Genomic DNA, 14,655 nt, shown 5'->3' with positions numbered 1-14,655 from the left:
CCAGTGACTGCATTTGATTGGTGAAACGGAGTCAAACGTCACCAGTGACTGCATTTGATTGGTGAAACGGAGTCAAACGTCACCAGTGACTGCATTTGATTGGTGAAACGGAGTCAAACGTCACCAGTGACTGCATTTGATTGGTGAAACGGAGTCAGACGTCACCAGTGACTGCATTTGATTGGTGAAACGGAGTCAAACGTCACCAGTGACTGCATTTGATTGGGGAAACGGAGTCAAACGTCACCAGTGACTGCATTTGATTGGTGAAACGGAGTCAAACAGCACCAGTGACTGCATTTGATTGCTGAAACGGAGTCAAATAGCACCAGTGAATGTATTTGACTGGTGAAACGGAGTCAAACGTCACCAGTGACTGTATTTGATTGGTGAAACGGAGTCAAACGTCACCAGTGATTGCATTTGATTGGTGAAACGGAGTCAAACGTCACCAGTGACTGCATTTGATTGGTGAAACGGAGTCAAACGTCACCAGTGACTGTATTTGATTGGTGAAACGGAGTCAAACGTCACCAGTGACTGTATTTGATTGGTGAAACGGAGTCAAACAGCACCAGTGACTGAATTTGATTGGTGAAACGGAGTCAGAAGTCACCAGTGACTGCATTTAATTGGTGAAACGGAGTCAAACGTCACCAGTGACTGCATTTGATTGGTGAAACGGAGTCAAACGTCACCAGTGACTGTATTTGATTGGTGAAACGGAGTCAAACGTCACCAGTGACTGCATTTGATTGGTGAAACGGAGTCAAACGTCACCAGTGACTGTATTTGATTGGTGAAACGGCGTCAAACGTCACCAGTGACTGCATTTGATTGGTGAAACGGAGTCAAACGTCACCAGTGACTGCATTTGATTGGTGAAACGGAGTCAAACGTCACCAGTGACTGTATTTGATTGGTGAAACGGAGTCAAACGTCACCAGTGACTGCATTTGATTAGTGAAACGGAGTCAAACGTCACCAGTGACTGCATTTGATTGGTGAAACGGAGTCAAACGTCACCAGTGACTGTATTTGATTGGTGAAACGGAGTCAAACATCACCAGTGACTGTATTTGATTGGTGAAACGGAGTCAAACAGCACCAGTGACTGCATTTGATTGGTGAAACGGAGTCAAACGTCACCAGTGACTGTATTTGATTGGTGAAACGGAGTCAAACGTCACCAGTGACTGCATTTGATTGGTGAAACGGAGTCAAACGTCACCAGTGACTGCATTTGATTGGTGAAACGGAGTCAAATGTCACAAGTGACTGCATTTGATTGGTGAAACGGAGTCAAATGTCACAAGTGACTGCATTTGATTGGTGAAACGGAGTCAAATGTCACAAGTGACTGCATTTGATTGGTGAAACAGAGTCAAACCTCACCAGTGACTGTATTTGATTGGTGAAACGGAGTCAAATGTCACCAGTGACTGCATTTGATTGGTGAAACGGAGTCAGAAGTCACCAGTGACTGCATTTGATTGGTGAAACGCAGGCATGCGATAGATCCTACTTTAAAGGTCTGTCTGACAAACCAAAACAAACAAAGCGTGCATTAACAGATGGATAAAAATCAGTAGCGAGCTGATTGTAGATAAATGGAGCAGAGTAAAAGTAGTGGTTCTTCTCTATAAATATACTCAAGTAAAAGTAAAAGTATGTTGCATTAAAACTACTCTTAGAAGTACAATTTATCCTAAAAGTTACTGAAGTAGATGTAACGGAGTAAATGTAGCGCGTTACTACCCACCTCTGCCCCTTCATAGCACTTTGTCTTCTCTCTCATTTATCCTCTATACACTCCTATTTATCTTTTCAATTATTTCTTCATTCTAATACATTCCATTACCAGGCTACCATCCCAGTTCCATTATGTTTAACATGGGTGCTTCCACAGCAGCACATTAAGCTACCATGGGAAACTATAAAGCACGATGATGAAACCTCAGCCAATTTGATGCTTTTAGATGAGGTTTCCCCCTTTTATGCCTCGGTAGCCGCCTGTACCTGCCCCCTCTCTTTGCTCATAGTCACCCTGAATATCTGCCCTTTTATCAGGAATTCTAATTGCTTTCTTCTTCATTTCCCTCCTTCAAAAAGATAACAATAAGTCAGTGTTGTTGTTTTATCAATTAAAAGTTGTGACCAGAAAACGGGAAGCGCTGCCAGTCTAATTTATTTTACAAAACCCAAAAGCAGGGAAGTTGGCACGTTGTGTAAATGGTAAATAAAAACAGAATACAATGATTTGCAAATCCTTTTCAACTTATATTCAATTGAATAGACTGCAAAGACAAGATATTTAATGTTCCAACTGAGAAACACATTTTTTTTTTTTTGCAAATAATCATTATCTTAGGGTGTATATTGTAGCGTCCCGGAAGAGTTAGTGCTGCAAGGGGTTCTGGGTATTTGTTCTGTTGTGTTACGGTGCGGATGTTCTCCTGAAATGTGTTTGTCATTCTTGTTTGGCGTGGGTTCACAGTGTGGCGCATATTTGTAACAGTGTTAAAGTTGTTTATACGGCCACCCTCAGTATATATATATATATATATATATATATATATATATATATATATATATATATATATATATATATATATATATATATATAAATAAAACAAATTTATATAAAAATATATATATATATAAATAAAAATAAATATATATATAATATACATATAATAATATATATATATAAAAAAAAAAAAAAATATATATATATATATATATATATATACATTAAAAAAAAAAAAAAAAAATATACATAAAAATATGCTTGTCGGTCCCCTAAAATGAAATGGAAAATAATACATGCTAATAAAATATAATGTAATAAAAAATTATAAAAATAAATATTTATAAATATATTTACATATTTTGTTTCATACATTTATATATATATATATATATATATATATATATATATATATATATATATATATATATATATATATATATATTTTTTTTTAATGTATATATATATATATATATATATATATATATACATATATATATACAGTATGTATATATATATATATAAAAAATATATATATATATATAAATATATATATATATAAATAAAAATAAATATATATATAATATAATATATATATATATATATATATAAAATATATATATAAAATATATATATATATATATATATATATATAAATAAAAAAATATATATAATATATATATAATAATATATATATATATATTCATACATTTATATATATATATATATATATATATATATATATATTTTATATATATATATATTTTTTTAAATGTATATATATATATATATATGTACATATATATATACAGTATGTATATATATATATATAAAATATATATATATATATATAAATATATATATAAATAAATAAAAATAAATATATATATAATATAATATATATATATATATATAAAATATATATATAAAATATATATATATATATATATATATAAATAAAAAAAAATATATAATATATATATAATAATATATATATATATATATATATATAAAAAAAAAAAATAAAAAAAAAAAATATATATATATATATACATTTAAAAAAAATATATATATACATAAAAATAAATGTATGAAACAAAATGTGTAAATATATATATATATATATATATATATATAAATATTTATTTTTATAATTTTTTATTACATTATATTTTATTAACATGTATTATTTTCCATTTCATTTTAGGGGACCGACAAGCATACAGTATGTATGTAAATTTGGAGCAAGACTGGCACCCCCCGCCACCCCAAAAGGGACAAGCTGTAGAAAATGGATGGATGGATGGTTGAAAAAGTGGACTCGTGCATTTTGACGCCAAACATGCCATTTACAGTCACTGTGGTGTGTTATCATTTTTTAACATGACTATTAATTTAATGCAATGAATATGAACGTTCTTAATAGTGTTAAGATGGAACATTTAATTTTAGGTGCTACTGCCTATTTTTTGTCTCAGTGCTGTTAATGCTGCGCTTCTATTAATTCCTCCATCAAAAACATTCCTTTTTGGATGTTTCAATACCCAAGTGTTTTTTTGTGTCATCCCCCTAATTGACTTACCATTGAGCCAGGCAGGCAAGTATTCCGTCTTCATGCTATAGTGCTGTTGGCCCAGGTTTCTTTGTATGACTGGCTCAGTTCCCAGGAAGTTGTTGAGTGTGGCGGAGTACAGCTCCTTGTCTGTACCAACAGAAAAACAAACTTTTGGTTGAATTTAAACCCAAGCTAAAATAACCAAGGTCAACAACAGTCCAGTGGGGGAACACAAAACGGCGACTGGGCATCTGTGGCTTGAATTAAGCCGTGCAGTTTTGGACCGAATGGAACGCGCAATTAAAAATTGCACTCCTGGACCTGCCGTGCAACTGCATGGCGACAAAACAGATGTGAACACCTGCAGGAGTAGTTTGAAAAGATCGGATTCATGCTTTTTATGCCCCTGTTAGAACCATGAATCATGTTGCTTTTTCCATTCAAAATGCAGCCGAGACGGAATAATGACACATTTTTTTTACAGTTTGCCCATTTTTAACAAAGGATTAGGGACAATTTACGAGGAAAATGCTATTTAATTCAAGGTTGTGTTTGTCTTTTTATATTGCAAAATATCAGTCATGGCTGAGCTTATTTTTTCATGTACTAAACCCTAAATTAAAAATGGTATATTTGTTAGAATAATCATGTATATATTATCACACAATTTCAGTATGCTTTAAGTCTGTTGCTATAGTTATTAGCTATTGTGCTCAAGCTGTATTTTTTCTATCTGTGCAAGGACAAAACTTCTTGTCTGAGGGGTGGCCTCAGCTGCAGATGTTATCTTTGTTTTAGCCAAGGACTTCAAGGACCTCAACGCAGATAAGAAGACAGCATGCAGACGAAGCAGAGACACGGCGAAATCACAAGGCCCCCGGCACATTCCGTCACGTATTGTGCGTACTGGACCTGCTTTGCATGATATGTGTGACCACTCCTTTTAGAGGCGGCCTTTAGTGATGTTGACTGGGGAACTCCTGAATAAATAAAAGTTAAAGTTAAAGTACCAATGATTGTCACACACACACACTAGGTGTGGCGAGATTATTCTCTGCATTTGACCCATCACCCTTGATCACCCCCTGGGAGGTGAGGGGAGCAGTGGGCAGCAGCGGTGGCCGCGCCCGGGAATCATTTTGGTGATTTAACCCCCAATTCCAACCCTTGATGCTGAGTGCCAAGCAGGGAGGTAATGGGTCCCATTTTTATAGTCTTTGGTATGACTCGGCCGGGGTTTGAACTCACAACCTACCGATCTCAGGGCGGACACTCTAACCACTAGGCCACTGAGTAGGTGCCTTAGAGCGTAGGGCGAGACTGTGACTAAGTGTGCAGCTCCATGCGTTCTCCCCATGAGCTAAATTGAACTCTGTCTCTGCATGATTCCTTGCTTCTTGTCTGTTTAATAGATGTCATCAGTGTTTGAACCTGACAATATTACCAGGTAAGTCAATTGACAAGCAATTTACTATGACCACCTGGCCAAAAACAGCATATGGCGCGAGAACAGTGGTACCAAACTATTCGTTAGTACTGTATTTTTCTGACTACAAGGCGCACTTAAAATCCTTTCATTTTCTCAAAACTCAACAGTGCGCCTTATAACCTGGTGCGCCTAATGTACGGAATAATTTTGGTTGTGCTTACCGACCTCAAATTATATATTTTGAATTAAACTATAATGAAATTATATTATTTGGTACATGGTGTAATGATAAGTGTGGCCAGTAGATGGCAGTCACACATAAGAGATACGCGTGGACTGCAATATGATGGCAATATGACTCAAGTAAAACAACACCAACATTTTATATGTTCCATTGAAAATATGGAACATTACACACGGCGCTCAAAAATCTATCAAAATGTTTTAATACGACTTTGGTAAGCTATGAAGCCGCACCGCTTGATGGATTGTACTGTGCTTCAACATAGGAGTATTATTATGGTGTGTGTATAAGGTAAGACGTACTATCTGGCGGTTTGTTTCACAATATTATGCAAAAGCAACTTGTCTTACCTTCTGGTACCTGCTGATCTGTATTTGGGATCTGCATAAGTCCTGAAAATTTGCGCGCATCTGCCTTTGTAGTTTGCGACGACTCCTTAGTCGACAAGCTTCTTCTTTTTCTCTACCTTCCTGTTATCCTCCGCTGTTGCCTTTTCTAATATAAAGTAGTGTAAAGTTCTTACTTATATCTGTCAGTAAACTCGCCATGAAAGCACTAAAACATACCGGTGTAGTAAGTTTACATTATTCACCCAAGGAACTTTAGTTATTAGAGAGTTGTTGTTTCCGGATGAGGAGATGCTGCTCCGTTATTGATTGAAGTAAAGTCTGAATGTCATTAAAACAGTTAGCGTCATCTTTTGACACTTCTTCCACTCCCGTCCTTGCACACTACACCGCTACAACAAAGATGACGGGGAGAAGACGCTGTCGAAGGTGAGCCTGTGTTTTATTATGATCATACCAACTAGAGGCACATTTGCAAAATAATTAAATGATCACAACATTTTATGTTTTAAATTTAGAAAAAAATTAATAATATGACCTCTTTTAATGCGCCCTATAATCCGGTGCGCCTTATAAATGAAAAAAGATCAAAAATAGACCATTCATCGGCAGTACGCCTTGTAATCCGGTGCGCCCTATGGTCCGGAAAATACGGTAAATTTTTTAGCCACCGTTTGGAAAAAAAGTTTAATCAATATAATTAGCATCAAAGCATTTCTTATTGTGTCAATCCACCCCTTTATACACACACACACACACACACACACACACACACACACACACACACACACACACACACACACACACACACACACACACACACACACACACACACACACACACACACACACACACAATCTGTTATATTACTTACCTACTTGAGACCTCCGACAAATCATCTTTAGGACCACCCTTTCTAGATATATAAAGATGTGTATTTACAACATTAATAATATATACATACTATGCAAATATAAAAAAGGTAAGCTTGAAGTTAATTATTCTTTTTTGAATATTTTGTTTGTAATTGGTTTTTACTCTTCATTATCTACTTCAAGTTATTACCGTATGTCTCTATATACATATTTTTGTTTAATTTTTTAAATACATTTTGGCCAAAGGGGGCACATTTCAATTTCTTCTACACACTTGTTATTTCGTATGTTGGCCAGAGAGAAAGAGTCGTAATTCTACTCGACAAAAGTCACAATTTTATAAGAAAACTTTAAAATATTGGCAATATTATAATAATAATCGGAATTTTACTTGGCAAAATGATGACAAAAGTCATTATTTTACTCAACAAATGTCCCTATTTTACAAGAACAACCAAAAAAGTTGGCAATATTGTGATACAAGTGAAAATTTTATATGACAAATGTCACCATCTCGCATTAAAAAAGTAAGTATTTTACGAGAAAATATTGCAATATTACAGAAACAGAAAGAATATGAAAAATTGTTCCCAATTTTATAAGAAAAAAGTCGACACACTGTGAGCAAAAGACTGGTTTTAGTTTATTTATTTTTTATTTGTTTGTAATTTGAATACTATGTAATTATAAAAAAGGTAAGATTTTAGTAAAAAAAATAAAAAATGTTGGTTTGTTATTGGTTTTTAATCTTCATTATTTACTTCAAGTTATTACAGTATGTCTCTATATACATATTTTTGTTTAATTTTTTTAATACATTTTGGCCAAAGGGGGCGCATTTCAATTTCTCCCACACACTTGTTATTTCATATGTTGGCCAGAGAGAAAGAGTCGTAATTCTACTCGACAAAAGTCACAATTTTATAAGAAAACTTTAAAATATTGGCAATATTATAATAATAATCGGAATTTTACTTGGCAAAATGATGACAAAAGTCATAATTTTACTCAAACATTTTAATTTTACTCAAAAATTTTACAAAAACAACCAAAACATTGGCAATATTGTGATAAAAGTCTGAATTTTATAAGTGAAGTGAATTATATATATATAGCGCTTTTCTCTAGTGACTCAAAGCGCTTTACATAGTGAAACCCAATATCTAAGTTACATTTAAACCAGTGTGGGTGGCACTGGGAGCAGGTGGGTAAAGTGTCTTGCTCAAGGACACAACGGCAGTAACTAGGATGGCGGATGCGGGGATCGAACCTGCAACCCTCAAGTTGCTGGCACGGCCGCTCTACGGTATAGCTATTTATAAGACAAATATCACCATTTTGCATTAAAAAGTAATAATTTTACATAAAAAAAGTAAGTATTTTACGAGAAAATATTGCAATATTACAGAAACAGAAAGAATATGAGAAATTGTTCCCAATTTTATAAGAAAAAAGTCGACACATTGTGAGCAAAAGACTGCTTTTAGTTTATATATATTTTTTATTTGTTTGTAATTTTAATACTATGTAATTATAAAAAAGGTAAGATTTTAGAAAAAAAAAATTTTTGGTTTGTAATTGGTTTTTAATCTTCATTATTTACTTCAAGTTATAACAGTATGTCTCTATGTATATATATATATATTTTTTAAATTAATTTTGGCCCAAGGGGGCGCATTTCAATTTCTTACACACACTTGTTATTTCATATGTTGGCCAGAGACAAAGAGTTGTAATTCTACTTGACAAAAGTCACAATTTATAAGAAAACTTTAAATATTGGCAATATTATAATAATAATCGGAATTTTACTTGGCAAAATGATGACAAAAGTCATAATTTTACTCAACAAATGTCACTATTTTACAAGAACAACCAAAAAAGTTGGCAATATTGTGATAAAAGTCAAAATTTTATACGACAAATGTCACCATTTTGCATTAAAAAAGTAAGTATTTTACAAGAAAATATTGCAATATTACAGAAACAGAAAGAATATGAGAAATTGTTCCCAATTTTATAAGAAAAAAGTCGACACATTGTGAGAAAAAGACTGCTTTTAGTTTATTTATTTTTTATTCATTTTTTTTTGGTTTATAATTTTAATACTATGTAAATATAAAAAAGGGAAGATTTTAGTAAACATTTTTTGTTGTTGAATTTTTGGTTTTTAATTGGTTTTTAATCTTCATTATTTACTTCAAGTTATTACAGTATGTCTCTATGTTTTATTTTTGTTTAATTTTTTAAATACATTTTGGCCAAAGGGGGCGCATTTCAATTTCTTCCACACACTTGTTATTTCATATGTTGGCCAGAGAGAAAGAGTCGTAATTCTACTCGACAAAAGTCACAATTTTATAAGAAAACTTTAAAATATTGGCAATATTATAATCATAATCGGAATTTTACTTGGCAAAATGATGATAATTTTACTCAACAGATGTCACTATTTTACAAGAACAACCAAAAAAATTGGCAATATTGTGAAAAAAGTCGACACATTGTGAGAAAAAGACTGCTTTTAGTTTATTTATTTTATATTAATTTTTTTATTTGTAATTTTAATACTATGTAAATATAAAAAAGGGAAGATTTTAGTAAAAAAAAAATTTTTTTTTTAATTTTTGGTTTGTAATTGGTTTTTAATCTTCATTATTTACTTCAAGTTATTACAGTATGTCTCTATTTACATATTTTTGTGTAGTTTTTCAAAAACATTTTGGCCAAAGGGGGCGCATTTCAATTTCTTCCACACACTTGTTATTTCATATGTTGGCCAGAGAGAAAGAGTCGTAATTCTACTTGACAAAAGTCACAATTTTATAAGAAAACTTTAAATATTGGCAATATTATAATCATAATCGGAATTCTACTTGGTAAAATTATGACAAAAGTCATAATTTTACTCAACAAATGTCACTATTTTACAAGAACAACCAAAAAAATTGGCAATATTGTGATAAAAGTCAAAATTTTATATGACAAATGTCACCATTTTGCATTTAAAAAGTAAGTATTTTACGAGAAAATATTGCAATATTACAGAAACAGAAAGAATATGAAAAATTGTTCCCAATTTTATAAGAAAAAAGTCGACACATTGTGAGAAAAAGACTGCTTTTAGTTTATTTATTTTTTATTCATTTTTTTTGTTTGTAATTTTAATACTATGTAAATATAAAAAAGGGAAGATTTTAGTAAAACATTTTTTTATTTTTGGTTTGTAATTGGTTTTTAATCTTCATTATTTACTTCAAGTTATTACCGTATGTCTCTATATACATATTTTTGTTTAATTTTTAAAATACATTTTGGCCAAAGGGGGCGCATTTCAATTTCTTCCACACACTTGTTATTTCATATGTTGGCCAGAGAGAAAGAGTCGTAATGCTACTCGACAAAAGTCACAATTTTATAAGAAAACTTTAAAATATTGGCAATATTATAATAATAATCGGAATTTTACTTGGCAAAATGATGACAAAAGTCATTATTTTACTCAACAAATGTCACTATTTTACAAGAACAACCAAAAAAGTTGGCAATATTGTGATAAAAGTGAAAATTTTATATGACAAATGTCACCATTTTGCATTAAAAAAGTAAGTATTTTACGAGAAAATATTGCAATATTACAGAAACAGAAAGAATATGAGAAATTGTTCCCAATTTTATAAGAAAAAAGTCGACACATTGTGAGCAAAAGACTGCTTTTAGTTTATTCATTTTTTTGTTTGTAATTTTAATACTATGTAAATATAAAATAGGTAAGATTTTAGTAAAATGTTTTTTTTTTTTAATTTTTGGTTTGTAATTGGTTTTTAATCTTCATTATTTACTTCAAGTTATTACCGTATGTCTCTATATACATATTTTTGTTTAATTTTTAAAATACATTTTGGCCAAAGGGGGCGCATTTCAATTTCTTCCACACACTTGTTATTTCATTTGTTGGCCAGAGAGAAAGAGTCGTAATTCTACTCGACAAAAGTCACAATTTTATAAGAAAACTTCAAAATATTGGCAATATTATAATAATCGGAATTTTACTTGGCAAAATGATGACAAAAGTCATCATTTTACTCAACAAATGTCACTATTTTACAAGAACAACCAAAAAAGTTGGCAATATTGTGATAAAAGTGACAATTTTATATGACAAATGTCACCATTTTGCATTTAAAAAGTAAGTATTTTACGAGAAAATATTGCAATATTACAGAAACAGAAAGAATATGAAAAATTGTTCCCAATTTTATAAGAAAAAAGTCGACACATTATGAGAAAAAGACTGCTTTTAGTTTATTTATTTTTTTATTCATTTTTGTTTGTTTGTAATTTTAATACTATGTAAATATAAAAAAGGGAAGATTTTAGTAAAAAAAAATTTTGTTGAATTTTTGGTTTGTAATTGGTTTTTAATCTTCATTATTTACTTCAAGTTATTACAGTATGTCTCTATATACATATTTTTGTTTAATTTTTTAATTACATTTTGGCCAAAGGCGGCGCATTTCAATTTCTTCCACACGCTTGTTATTTCGTATGTTGGCCAGAGAGAAAGAGTCGTAATTCTACTCGACAAAAGTCACAATTTTATAAGAAAACTTTCAATGTTGGCAATATTATAATAATAATCGGAATTTTACTTGGCAAAATGATGACAAAAGTCATAATTTTAATCAACAAATGTCACTATTTTACAAGAACAACCAAAAAAATAGGCAATATTGTGATAAAAGTCAGAATTTTATATGACAAATGTCACCATTTTGCATTAAAAAAGTAATTTTTTTTACAAGAAAATATTGCAATATTACAGAAACAGAAAGAATATGAGAAATTGTTCCCAATTTTATAAGAAACAAATCGACACATTGTGAGAAAAAGACTGCTTTTAGTTTATTTATTTTTTATTAATTTTTTTTGTTTGTAATTTTAATACTATGTAAATAAAAAAAAAGGGAAGATTTTAGCAAACATTTTTTTTTTTTTTTTTTTTTTGGTTTGTAATTGGTTTTTAATCTTCATTATTTACTTCAAGTTATTACAGTATGTCTCTATATACATATTTTTGTTTATATTTTTAAATAAATTTTGGCCAAAGGGGGCGCATTTCAATTTCTTCCACACACTTGTTATTTCATATGTTGGCCAGAGAGAAAGAGTCGTAATTCTACTCGACAAAAGTCACAATTTTATAAGAAAACTTTAAATATTGGCAATATTATAATAATAATCGGAATTTTACTTGGCAAAATGATGACAAAAGTCATAATTTTACTCAACAAATGCCACTATTTTACAAGAACAACCAAAAAAATTGGCAATATTGTGACAAAAGTCAAAATTTTATATGACAAATGTCACCATTTTGCATTAAAAAAGTAAGTATTTTACGAGAAAATATTGCAATATTACAGAAACAGAAAGAATATGAGAAATTGTTCCCAATTTTATAAGAAAAAAGTCGACACATTGTGAGAAAAAGACTGCTTTTAGTTTATTTATTTTTTATTCATTTTTTTGTTTGTAATTTTAATACTATGTAAATATAAAAAAAGGAAGATTTTAGTAAAAAAAAAATGTTTTTTTGAATTTTTGGTTTGTAATTGGTTTTTGATCTTCATTATTTACTTCAAGTTATTACAGTATGTCTCTATATACATATTTTTGTTAAATTTTTTAAATACATTTTGGCCAAAGGGGGCGCATTTCAATTTCTTACACACACTTGTAATTTCATATGTTGGCCAGAGACAAAGAGTTGTAATTCTACTTGACAAAAGTCACAATTTTATAAGAAAACTTTAAATATTGGCAATATTATAATAATAATCGGAATTTTACTTGGCAAAATGATGACAAAAGTCATAATTTTACTCAACAAATGTCACTATTTTACAAGAACAACCAAAAAAGTTGGCAATATTGTGATAAAAGTCAAAATTTTATATGACAAATGTCACCATTTTGCATTAAAAAAGTAAGTATTTTACAAGAAAATATTGCAATATTACAGAAACAGAAAGAATATGAGAAATTGTTCGCAATTTTATAAGAAAAAAGTCGACACATTGTGAGAAAAAGACTGCTTTTAGTTTATTTATTTTTTATTCATTTTTTTTTGGTTTATAATTTTAATACTATGTAAATATAAAAAAGGGAAGATTTTAGTAAACATTTTTTTGTTGTTGAATTTTTGGTTTTTAATTGGTTTTTAATCTTCATTATTTACTTCAAGTTATTACAGTATGTCTCTATGTTTTATTTTTGTTTAATTTTTTAAATAAATTTTGGCCAAAGGGGGCGCATTTCAATTTCTTCCACACACTTGTTATTTCATATGTTGGCCAGAGAGAAAGAGTCGTAATTCTACTCGACAAAAGTCACAATTTTATAAGAAAACTTTAAAATATTGGCAATATTATAATAATAATCGGAATTTTACTTGGCAAAATGATGACAAAAGTCATAATTTTACTCAACAAATGTCACTATTTTAGAAGAACAACCAAAAAAATTGGCAATATTGTGACAAAAGTCAAAATTTTATATGACAAATGTCACCATTTTGCATTAAAAAAGTAATTTTTTTACAAGAAAATATTGTAATATTACAGAAACAGAAAGAATATGAGAAATTGTTATAAGAAAAAAATCGACACATTGTGAGAAAAAGACTGCTTTTAGTTTATTTATTTTTTATTAATTTTTTGTTTGTTTGTAATTTTAATACTATTTAAATATAAAATAGGTAAGATTTTAGTAAAATGTTTTTTTTTTGTTTTTTTTGGTTTGTAATTGGTTTTTAATCTTCATTATTTACTTCAAGTTATTACAGTATGTCTCTATATACATATTTTTGTTTATTTTTTTAAATAAATTTTGGCCAAAGGGGGCGCATTTCAATTTCTTACACACACTTGTTATTTCATATGTTGGCCAGAGAGAAAGAGTCGTAATTCTACTCGACAAAAGTCACAATTTTATAAGAAAACTTTAAAATATTGGCAATATTATAATAATAATCGGAATTTTACTTGGCAAAATGATGACAAAAGTCATAATTTAACTCAACAAATGTCACTATTTTAGAAGAACAACCAAAAAATTTGGCAATATTGTGACAAAAGTCAAAATTTTATATGACAAATGTCACCATTTTGCATTAAAAAAGTAATTTTTTTACAAGAAAATATTGTAATATTACAGAAACAGAAAGAATATGAGAAATTGTTATAAGAAAAAAATTGACACATTGTGAGAAAAAGACTGCTTTTAGTTTATTTATTTTTTATTAATTTTTTGTTTGTTTGTAATTTTAATACTATTTAAATATAAAATAGGTAAGATTTTAGTAAAATTTATTTATTTATTTATTTTTTGGTTTGTAATTGGTTTTTAATCTTCATTATTTACTTCAAGTTATTACAGTATGTCTCTATATATATATTTAATTTTTTTAAATTAATTTTGGCCCAAGGGGGCGCATTTCAATTTCTTACACACACTTGTTATTTCATATGTTGACCAGAGGGGGAGCACTTTTAAAAGCGACACACGGTCAATTTGAAAAATCCCGTCCTTTTTGGGACCACCCTCATTTTGATAGATTTCACCACCAGGGGGTGCAAATGAGACATTCTCTATTAGATGCAATGTTATTGGG

The 14,655-nt window shown here is 30.0% G+C and overlaps 1 protein-coding gene across 1 annotated transcript in view; it reads right to left on the bottom strand.

Moving 5' to 3' along the window:
* The window catches only part of LOC140679259 (semaphorin-4C-like), a 391,991-nt gene that overhangs the window by 53,897 nt on the left and 323,439 nt on the right, over window positions 1-14,655 (bottom strand). Inside the window, exon 8 of the mRNA XM_072914311.1 lies at window positions 4,113-4,232. Within this exon, the coding sequence (XP_072770412.1) occupies window positions 4,113-4,232 (120 nt within the window). The remainder of the gene's footprint in view (window positions 1-4,112; window positions 4,233-14,655) is intronic.

Source organism: Nerophis lumbriciformis, linkage group LG12 (genome assembly GCF_033978685.3).
Source record: "Nerophis lumbriciformis linkage group LG12, RoL_Nlum_v2.1, whole genome shotgun sequence".
In the NCBI taxonomy this organism is placed as follows: Eukaryota; Metazoa; Chordata; class Actinopteri; order Syngnathiformes; family Syngnathidae; genus Nerophis; species Nerophis lumbriciformis.
Note: the sequence above shows the minus strand (reverse complement) of the source record. Positions and strands in the feature narration are given on the sequence as shown.